Consider the following 11,223-nt stretch of genomic DNA (forward strand, 5'->3'; position numbering starts at 1 on the left):
GAGAAGGTGGAACGTGCTGGCTCCAGGGTATCAGCCATCATTCTCAGGCAGGGTGGTGCTGTAGTTAAGATGAGCTTACTGGAAGGATCCCTTTATCCATTCCACATAACGTGTGGAGCTCCTGCTGTGTGCCAGGCGCTGTTCTAGAAACATGGCATTGAGCACCAGCGACAAAAATCTCTGCTAGTCCAAGCCGACTTTGCAATGGGCAGACTGAGAATAACGTCCGGAATATATAAATTATGTAGTGGGTTAGGATGCACAGTGGTCTGCGTAAGGTGGGGAGGAAAAGACAGGGCAAAGTCAGGGTCTTGAGGGGAAGGGTTGCTGATTTTTATCATCAGCCCATTTCCGGACCGCAGATACTTCCACCACGGATGATCTCCAGTTTCGGGGGGTGGAGTCACAGAGCAGGAAATTAGGAAGAGATCCGCAGAGCCACACCATCACCTAGCATTTCCACCATGTAAAGGCAGGAGGCATGAATCCCCGGAGAGCGTGGCTAATAGCAATATGTAGTAATGAGGAGGTGATGTGGGTCCAGTATTTATCACTTTCTTTTTACATGATTGGTTAAGTTTTAGGTACCTATAATTTAATTTTCAGTACTGGCTGGCTTTAACATGTAGTTGTCAAAAATCCATAACGCCGGTATACGGGGGTTCCAGCCCAGCCTGGAGGGGAGACTGAGGTCCTCACCCACAGTTGGGAGCAGGGGCCAGCGAAATCAAAAGTTGCCGTGGGCATGTCCTTACTCTGCTCTAGGGCCGAACACAGCTAAGGGAGCTCCGGGCCCTGGGGCTCCCCCCCAAATCTCTCCCCTTTCCCATGCCCATATTCTTTTCTCTGTCTTCTCTCTGGAGGGTGGATGAGTCCAAGGTCGGTTCCTACCACATCCTGGATTTCTACCCCCCCAAATTCCTCTGCTGTCCCGCCTTATCAGTTACCCTCGATCTCATTCAAACTTCAGCCCTTCCTTCCCTGGCCTCTGGCTTTCCCCTAAGAGTGGGTGAGTTAGGATGCATCGCCAATGTGGGTCAGAAAATCCAGAACTGTAGTGGCTTAATGAAGATCGAATCTGCAATGTGGCTGGACCACGAGCACAGAATGCTCAGTAAAAGAACCAAACACAAAAGGCCACATGGTGTGTGATTCCATTTATGTGAATGTCCAGAACAGGCACATCCACAGACAGGAAGTGGGTTAGGACGTCCTGAACACCTGCCACAATGCAGAGGGACCCTGAGGACACTTTGCTCAGTGAGAGGAGCCAGACCCAGAAGGACACATCCCGCAGGACCCCACTCCCAGGAGGTCCCCAGAGGAGTCCCGTCCATAGAGACAGAAGGTAGATGGTGGGAGCGGGGCTGGGGCAGGGGGTGGGGAGTCCATCCTTCATGGGGACAGAGTCTCAGTTTGGGGAGATGGAAAGTTCTGGAGATGGAGGGTGGGGGTGGCTGCACGACAGTGTGAGTGTGCCTCACGCCGCTGAGCTGTGCACTTAAAAATGGTCAAAAGGTTAATTTTATGTTACATACATTTTGCCCCAATTAAAAAAAAAAATAAAGAAAGCACAGAAGTATTTGGCTAAAAGTATACAGCTAGTGGGGAAAGCAGGGGATTACCTACATAAATCATAGCACATTTCCACACTATGGAACACTATACTATACTAAAAGTACTGCTGGAAAATCTATGTTATTTGAATATCAGCTCTGCCAAGGCGCAGATTTTTGTTTGTCTTGTTCACTATCATACCCCTGATGTCCAGAGAGGTACCTGGCATGTACTGGGCACCCGATAAATACCCACCAGCAGGAGACTGCCTACATAAAACGTGGCACCTGTTGAATGAATAATAAAATCTTCAAGCTATAATGCTAAGTGCAAAAAAGCAGGTAATGTAACACCTGTATTCTCTTGATCCCCCAAAAGACCACTTTTGCATGTTTTATTGTTTCAGGAATCGGAAAAGAACCTGAACTATATTTCACTTAAAGCCATGTGTATGTTTAGCATGGTGTGGGGGTGCTTTTCGGTTTTGTGGGTGTTTTTTTGTTTGTTTGTTTGCCCCTGAAGAGCTGTTATTAAATTCAAAGTGTTGTTTTCAACAACTAAAGGCAATTAAGAGTGAAGGAAATTCAGACACGTGCACAGAACAGGATGCAAGAGGGAAGAAATGTCTATAGGTTGGGGCACCTGGGTGGCTCAGTTGGTGGATCATTCAACTTTTAATCTCAAGGTTGTGAGTTTGAGCCCCATGTTAAGTGTAGATATTACCTAAAATAAAATCTTACAGGGCGCCTGGGTGGCTCAGTCGGTTAAGCGTCTGCCTTCAGCTCGGGTCATGATCCCAGGGTCTTGGGATGGAGCCCTCCATTGGGCTCCTTGCTCAGCGGGGAGCCTGCTTCTCCCTCTCCCTCTGCCTGCCACTCCCCCTGCTTGTGTGCGCGCGCGCTCTCTCTCTCTCTCTCTATCAAATAGATAAATCTTTTTAAAAATCTTAAAAAAATGTTTGCAGATCAATCACAGTTTTGTTCCTGGCTAGGGGATGTAGTAAAGAAAGGATTTTCACAGTTTTTCTCATTTGCTTGTCTGCATTTCCTGACTTGTTTTTGTTTTTGGGGGGGTTGCTTTGTTTTGTTTTTTCTGTAGAGAATATATAACATTTATGTAACAAGAAACACTGTAGAAACTAAGTTCAGTCAATGGCATAAAAGATAACATAGATTGCTGGGACCTGCCGTGCTGTGACTAAGGGCACAGGTTCTGTCTGGGGCTGGAGGAGCTGGGTTCAAATCCCTATCCCATCACTTGTCAACCCAGGGCCACCTGTACTCCCTGCGCCCTTAACATCCCGGCGCCCTCAGCTTTCCCGCCTCTCCCGAGCGCCCCCTGCCGGCCAGCGGCTCGGCCACGCCAAACCCAGATCAGACAGGGCCTTTCGGCCGGCTTAGCCCTCGTTCTCGCTCCTGATTGGCTCCGGGTTGCTCGCGATGCCTTTCGGGGAATGGAGTCTCTCGGCCTGCGCCTGCGCTTCCGGTGGGCTGGAGCCCTGAGGGAGCCACAGGAAGTACGTAGCCAAACTTGCCCGGGTCCCAGAAGTCATCGTGATAGCATTGTGCGACGGGAATTGTAGTCCACGCGTTGACAGTTTCGGCCTTAATCCTCTTGGTCGGAACGACAATCCCCACCGTGCACCGTGCTCCCAGTTCGCCTCGGCTTGTGCGCATCCTTCTACGAGTGGTAGTCTTGGCCGTCTCCGTTCCTCTTCTGTCCTGCGGAGGAGGCCGGCCCCCAGGACTACATTTCCCTGCACACCCGCCATCACCCGCGGCGCCCGGCCGCGGCAGCCATTTTGTTCCGCCGGAGAAGCCCCTAAGATGGCGGCGGGGGAGACGGTGAAGGTTGCCGCTTGCTCCTCCGGGCGCTAGCCCGCGCTCTCCGCGTCCCCCGGCGGCCGGCCCATGGCCTGGCGGAAGCCCGGACCATGGACCTCCGCACCGCCGTGTACAACGCCGCCCGCGACGGCAAGCTGCAGCTGCTTCAGAAGCTGCTCAGCGGCCGGAGCCGGGAGGAGCTGGACGAGCTGACGGGCGAGGTGGCCGGGGGGGGAACACCGCTGCTCATCGCCGCTCGCTACGGCCACTTGGACGTGGTCGAGTACCTGGTGGACCGGTGCGGCGCGAGCGTGGAGGCGGGCGGCTCGGTGCACTTCGATGGCGAGACCATCGAGGGCGCGCCGCCGCTGTGGGCCGCCTCGGCCGCCGGCCACCTGGACGTGGTGCGCAGCCTGCTGCGCCGCGGGGCCTCGGTGAACCGCACCACGCGCACCAACTCGACGCCCCTGCGCGCCGCCTGCTTTGACGGGCACCTGGAGGTGGTGCGCTACCTGGTGGGCGAGCACCAGGCCGACCTGGAGGTGGCCAACCGGCACGGGCACACGTGCCTCATGATCTCCTGTTACAAGGGCCACCGCGAGATCGCCCGCTACCTGCTGGAGCAGGGCGCCCAGGTGAACCGGCGCAGCGCCAAGGGCAACACGGCCCTGCACGACTGCGCCGAGTCCGGCAGCCTGGAGATCCTGCAGCTGCTGCTGGGCTGCAATGCTCGCATGGAGCGCGACGGCTACGGCATGACCCCTCTGCTGGCGGCCAGCGTCACGGGCCACACCAACATCGTGGAGTACCTCATCCAGGAGCAGCCTGCCGGGGAGGAGGTGCGGCGGGGGCTGTCCGGAGAGGGCCCCTCCGCCTCCGGCCGGGGATGCGCGCAGCCGCAGGGGTCCCTCTGCTGTGGCTCCTCCCCGGAGGAGCAGCTTAGCGATTCTTATGAGAGCTGCTGCCCCACCAGCCGGGAGGCTGCCGTGGAAGCTCTAGAGTTGCTGGGAGCCACGTATGTGGATAAGAAGCGGGATCTGCTCGGGGCCCTGAAGCACTGGAGACGGGCTATGGAGCTGCGGCACCAGGGCGGTGCCTATCTGCCCAAGCCAGAGCCCCCACAGCTGGTCCTGGCCTATGACTATTCCAGGGAGGTGAACACCACTGAGGAGCTGGAAGCGCTGATCACTGACCCCGATGAGATGCGCATGCAGGCCCTGTTGATCCGAGAGCGCATCCTGGGCCCTTCTCACCCAGACACTTCCTATTACATCCGCTACCGGGGTGCGGTGTACGCCGACTCGGGCAATTTTGAGCGCTGCATCCGCCTGTGGAAGTACGCCCTGGACATGCAGCAGAGCAACCTGGAGCCCCTGAGCCCCATGACCGCCAGCAGCTTCCTGTCCTTTGCCGAACTCTTCTCTTACGTGCTCCAGGACCGGGCGGCCAAGGGCAGCCTGGGCACACAGATCGGCTTTGCAGACCTCATGGGGGTGCTGTGCAAAGGAGTGCGGGAAGTGGAGCGGGCCCTGCAGCTGCCCAAGGAACCCGGGGACTCGGCCCAGTTCACCAAGGCCCTGGCCATCATCCTCCACCTGCTCTACCTGTTGGAGAAAGTGGAGTGCACGCCGGACCAGGAGCACCTGAAGCACCAGACCGTCTACCGACTGCTGAAGTGCGCCCCCCGAGGCAAGAACGGCTTCACGCCTCTGCACATGGCCGTGGACAAGGACACCACCAACGTCGGCCGCTACCCGGTGGGCCGATTCCCCTCCCTCCAGGTGGTCAAGGTGCTGCTTGACTGTGGGGCCGACCCGGACAGCCGGGACTTTGACAACAACACCCCACTGCACATAGCGGCCCAGAACAACTGCCCCGGGATCATGAACGCCCTCATCGAAGCGGGGGCCCACATGGATGCCACCAATGCCTTCAAGAAGACTGCCTACGAGCTGCTGGATGAAAAGCTGCTGGCCAAGAGCACCATTCAGCCCTTCAACTATGTCACCCTGCAGTGCCTTGCAGCCCGCGCCCTGGACAAGAACAAGATCCCCTACAAGGGCTTCATCCCCGAGGAGCTGGAGGCCTTCATCGAGCTACACTGACGTGGTTCGGAGAGAGGAGAATCCGGGAGGGGCGGAGCCTAGGCGTGCTCTCACCCTCTCTTCGTGAGCCCTTGGGTGGCGTGACATAGAAGGGCTGTCTAGCCTCCGCGGCCCCGTCACCTCTGCGGGGAAGGGAAAGGAACTAGCAGGTTGTTGGTGCTCACAGCCTTCAGGATCGTGTGCTTAAGGAGCTGTTTTTGGCCAGGAGCCCACGGGCCAGCCTTTCATCCGGAGAAGATGCACACCCTTCCTGGCGTTCCATCTGCCTGGGTTCCAGAGGATTTCGCCTCCTTGCCTGGAGGCAGAGGAATTGAAGCTTTTGCCTTCTTTCTCTCTCAGCAACAGGAAGAAGCTGAGAATGGGCTCCATGCTTCTCTGCCCCTACATTGCCAGAAAAACCCAGCCGCCAAATGCAGCGTCGGGACCGGGGGTTCCTGAGGTCGAAAGTTGGAGACTTGAGAAGCAAGACCGACTCCATTCTTCCAGCAGCACACTTGCACCCCGCTCCCTGCTGCGCCACCATGACCGTGGCCCGTGAGCCCGTGGGCTGGGCTCTCTGCCCTGGGCAGCCTGCTCCTCGCATTGCTTTCGTTGGTTTGGTGTTCTGTTGATTCATGAGTGGGCAGGTTACACGTGGGGCACAGGAGTCCCGAGGTTTCGCTGCCATATATTTCTTTCTTTTTTAAAGAATGTTTTGTCAGATTTAAGAAGTTAATTTCACACAGGGAGGTTTCCGTCGTGCCTGAGATGGCAAGGCTATCAGGAGTGAGCTTTACGGTGTGGAGAATTTGGTGAGGCAGGTAGAAGCCCCCGGCATTGGGCCCGAAAGTGAGAGTGACTACTTTTTTTTTTTTTTTTTTCTTAAACTTCACTCATTTGCCTTCTACTTGGGCTTCCCGATGTTCTCATTAGCAAGAGAAGCATTTTCTAAATGCTAAGGGAACTGGTGTGGTGTCTCTCCCCCACCCAGTGAGAACTAGTGTGGCTGGCTTGGGTGCGGTTCTCACAATTACTGAGTCCAAAAACGGCAGGCCGCCTCAGCCTCAAAGATCCTGAGTGGTGGGCAGCCCAGCGGCTCTAGCCCCCCCCCCTTTTCTTTAAGCTGCTTGAAAGCCTGGATCCAGGCGTTCCCGAGCAGATTCCGAGTACGCTGCTGAGTCAGCCAGGTAAGACAGTGAATGTCCACAAGTTGCCAACTACAGAAGCTTGGTTCCCCATCCCTCAGGGTCTCACGTGCCTCTGCTGGAGAAACTGCTGCCTCGAGATCTCGTGATCTCTCTGGAGCGGCCCTGCACACGCGCCGGCAGCCAGCCGCAGAGCAGGGGACAGTAGAAGGGGACAGAAGCAGCTGCCCCCGCCCAGGAGAGGGGCGTCCTCCCCCACCCCCTGCACCTTTCCCGCAGCCTCGGCGGGCGGCAGCAACATGGCCCCATGCGGGGCCCCTGGGTGTCCCTCCCCTCCGAGGAAACTCAGCCTCGTTTGGATTTGCAGTGTTAGTTAGGACATTATTTATTTACAAGGCCAGGCTTGACCTCCTGTCGAGGCAGGAAACAGTCACTGTCCCTTGAAGGCACGGAATAAAGCAATGAGGCAGTTTACGTTGTGAGTCTCTGCGCTGACGCTCAAGCCCTCCGACGGGGCCATCGGCAGCTGCTGAGCACAGAGGCCCGTGGTGTGGGTCCGTGGAGACCCCAGCCCCCAGGCCACCGTCTCTCACTGGGGGAGTTCCTGGGGGTGTCCTGGAGCTGCCCTGTGTCAGGTTTCCCCAGGGGAGTGGCCTGATCTGCGCAGGGAGTGGGGGGAAGACAGGAAAGCCAGTGGCCTACTCCAAACCCCTGCTTTGTGGTAGGGTTGCCACAGAAGAGGTGGCGTGGCCCTCCTGAGATGGGGTGGGGCAAGAGGCTGTGGGTGACCTCGGCGGGCTTCCTGGAGCCGTTCCGTCTGGGGAGGAAGTTCTGGTTCTCTCCAGTTAGCCCGGCCCAAGCCCTGCTGTGTCCTCAGGCCGGGGTTGGGCGGGGGGGCGCGGGGGGGCGCGGGGGGAACCCCCCGCATGACTGGGGGAGGCCGGGCCTCCAGCAGCGTGTCGGGCAGGGGGCTGCTGCTGGTCTCCTGGCCTCACTGGGGCGTCCGCCCGCTCCTCTGTAGTGTGAACACATCGTTGCCTTGAAGGAGTGGGCATTAAATCGGTAGGTGCCCAAGAGTGGCCTCAGGAGACACAACACTGGCCAGAGCGTTTATTGGGCCCTTGCTGTATGCCAGGCTCCGTCCTACGTGCCTCCGTCCGACCTTCACGGCAGCTCGGGGAAGTAGGTGGTGGTCTCCCTGTCTCCCAAGTGGGGGAAGCCGGGTACGGCGTGTCTGAAGACTCGCCACTAAGAATTGTGATTTCAGCCCCAGTCTCCCGAAGGCCATTCAGAGTTCAACTGAGCGGTGATCCCGCTGCGCCAAACAGCAGCAGAGGCTCTGGTTCCTGGGGGCGAGGATGTGTCCCCCAGGTGGTGACCTGCAGGATGCAGGGCATCTCTCTGCCAGCTGGGGTCAGAGCTCCCCCACCCCTGGCCCCAACCAGTCACAGTGGGCTGGGAGCACGGTGTGCGCACTGCTCCACCCTGTGTCCCCAAACTTCTGCAGTCTGAGTGAAGGTGGGGTTGTGTGAAACGCAGGGACAGGTGCCACGGCTCCCTAAGGCCACACAACAGGCGTGGTGACAAGTCCCTGGCAGGTGAGCCGACAAGCTGAGCGGGCTGGGAGCCCAGGGTGGAGGTGTTGAATGCATGCAGCCCCGCACCCGTGGGAGCCGCTGCCCGTCCTCCCTGAGCTGGGATCAGTGCCTCCCGTTCTGCCCACTTGGCTGGCTGCTCAGTGTGTCCCTGTCTCCGACCTCCCAGAGCCCTGTGTGGTGTTGGTCATGGCTGGGTCCTGGGAGCCCATGTGCCGAGGGAGTGGATGGGTGGGTGAATTCATGGGCGAGTGTCTCCCACCTTGGGGAGTCCAGGGCCTCCAGCTTGGGCCCCGCATGCCTGGGGCCCGCCACCCCCACAGGATTCCATTACTGTCATCTGAGCGGTGTTTACAGGGAGGGGAGCAGAGTGTCCTGGCCCAGGGTTAAAGATAGCATGGCTCTAAATCACGTCACAGGCTGGAAAGGGGAGGTGACCAGTCCCCGGGAGCACGAGCACTCGGGGCCGGCACAGCAGGGCGCTGACTCTGTCCCTGGAGCGAGTGGGTGTGGATTCCTGCAGGAGGCTCGGCAGGGACTGGACAAGGAGGCCGTTCCACTGAGCAGTTGCCGTGGGCGTTAGGCAACACCCAGCCCCAATCCGGGCGCCACCACCACCACCCCTGCGGAGGGAGGCAGTGGTCCCTCCCGGCCCCCCGGCCCCTGTGCCTCCTGTAGGTTGCAGGAGAGACGTTGAACCTGCCTTGGATGGGACGTCTGAGACTCCCCAGTGCAACCTCTCCCCCTGCCCAATGCCTTAGTGTCCTCTACCAGAAGCTCATCAGTGATTATGACCCGATGTCCCCTCCTCCATGAAGCCTTCCCTATCATTGAAAGCATCTCAGCCATTCACGTCCCCCCTTCGGTATTTCCTTCTCAGCCAGCACGTAACTTTGGCTCCTGAGATGATCCCGATTCTTTTCTTCATTTGCTTCCTTATTTGTTCCTTGTGTCCCCTTCCCTAGAATGTCACCTGCACCAGCTCGTTCCCTGTTGTGTCCCTGCCTAGAAGAGGGTCTGGCACATGGTGGTTTGCTGAATGAATAATGAATAAATGAATTCACAAGGAGGCCCGTGTGGCCCTATGGAGTGAGGGAGGAAGGAGCTGGGGGAGCTAGGGGAGCTCAGGCAGGCGGCGCAGGGTGAGCGGTCTGCGCTTCACCCTCAGGGCAAGGAGAGATGTGCCTGGTTTGAAGCTTGGAGGTCACCGGCTGCAGCTGCAGAAACAGGCTGGAGGGGGGCTGCACCGGGGTCTAAGTGTTACCTCAAGAAGCTGGAAGTATGAGTGCGAATTAAACCCCGAGTATGTGGAAGCCAGGAAGGAAAACAGAGTGGAAATCAGGGAAACAGAAATGCCCAAACAAGGGATGCCCGGCGGGCTTGGTCAGAGGAGTGAGCGCCTGTTGTTCTCAGGTCATGCGTTTGAGCCCCACGTTGGGCATAGAAATTCCTTAAATAAAACTTAAAAAAATTAAAAATTAAAAAAGATGCACAAACGATAGAGAAAAATCAATGAACCCAAAAGCTGGTTCTTCTAAAAGTTAAATGAAATTGACACAGTGAGCACCAAGTAATGCCTAGAAGTAAGTGTCGAATCACCAGATTGTACACCAGAAACGAATCATCACTGTATTAACACTGGAATTAAAAACATTAATAACAAAATATTTTATCAGGAACAAAAGTTAAATGCAATTAAATGAAACACGTGTGGCAGGGGTGGTTCTGGCTTCAGCCCTCGGGCCACAAACCCACCATCAAAGCTCTGATGGGGTCCAGTTTTCCTCATTCAGAGAATGAGCATGCTCACTGGGCCATGTGGAGTGGTGGTCAGGACAGCAGCCACGTGGCCTCGGGAATGTCACCGCCCCTCCCTGTGCCTCAGTGTCCTCATCTGTAATTTGGGGTGAACAGCAGCAGCTACCTGCAATGTGGCAGGAAGGACTGAGGCTGTCAGTGAAAATGTCCTGGGGCACAGGAGACGCACAAAGCCTCCTGGTCACAGGGCGTCCGCTGTCTGCACGCCCACTTACACGTCTGCTATGGATGAGCTTCGAAAGCTTCACATTACTTGTGTATTTATTCGAATATGTCTTAGGGAGCAAAGCTTAGCTAGGCTCCCCCACCGCACCCCCTGACAACATGTGAGTTTACAGGTGTTCATACTGCAAATGACCCACGTTTCAAAATAAAGATGAGTTTGTTACAAGTTTTTACTGAGAGAAAATTCACCATTCTTAAAGTGTGCAATTCCATGCCTTTTAGTATAGTCTCAAGGTTGTGCAACCATCACCACGATCTAATTCCAGGAGAAAAAAAAGTTGGGGGGGGAGTCAATTTTAAAGCCTGTTTAAAGAAAACTTACATGACTCGAAAATAGGAAGTAGGGCGCCTGGGTGGCTCAGTCGTTAAGCGCCTGGCTTCGGCTCAGGTCATGATCCCAGGGTCCTGGAATCGAGCCCCGCATCGGCGGGAAGCCTGCTTCTCCCTCTCCCACGCCCCCTGCTTGTGTTCCCTCTCTCGCTGTCTCTCTCTCTCTGTTGAAAAATAAAATCTTAAAAAAAAAAATTTTTTTTTTAAAGAAAGGCAGTAAAGAAGAGGGCAGAAGGCCAGCAAAGCTCCTGAGGACAGGAGACAGGTGAGCAAGGCTGGGGAACGGGCGGGGCGGTGTCCGAGTTCATCATGGCCCCGCGTGACGGCAAGGCTCTGAGAGCCAGCGAGGGGTGGGCGGGCACGCGGCGCCACCCCAGCCTGCCCGCCGCCGGTGCTCAGGTGCCTGAAGAGAAGGGGGTTGGGGTTCACAGGGTGGGGACTGGCACAGAGCCCGATAGAGGGTCTGAGGAACCCCAGGGGAGCATCAGGGAAGACAGGAGGTTGGTCCAGGCCCCCCTGAGAGGTCAGGAAGCTCCTTTTCTTGGGAAGAGAACAATTTTTTAAACTTCCCTTGGACATTGGAAACCCCGGAGCGCCCCAGGGCTATAAAAAGGCTGTATCCCCTGACCAGGCTAAAAATAAAAGA

General features: G+C 56.7%; 1 protein-coding gene across 1 annotated transcript; it reads left to right on the top strand.

The window, feature by feature from the left end:
* The first annotated feature begins 3,374 nt into the window (after positions 1-3,374).
* FEM1A (fem-1 homolog A) lies at positions 3,375-7,486 on the top strand. Its single transcript, XM_027586813.2, has one exon. It carries the CDS (start codon positions 3,491-3,493, stop codon positions 5,483-5,485), a length of 1,995 nt encoding a protein of 664 aa, XP_027442614.1. The 5' UTR covers positions 3,375-3,490; the 3' UTR covers positions 5,486-7,486.
* Positions 7,487-11,223: the final 3,737 nt, after the last annotated feature.

This window comes from Zalophus californianus, chromosome 1 (genome assembly GCF_009762305.2).
Source record: "Zalophus californianus isolate mZalCal1 chromosome 1, mZalCal1.pri.v2, whole genome shotgun sequence".
NCBI lineage: Eukaryota > Metazoa > Chordata > Mammalia > Carnivora > Otariidae > Zalophus > Zalophus californianus.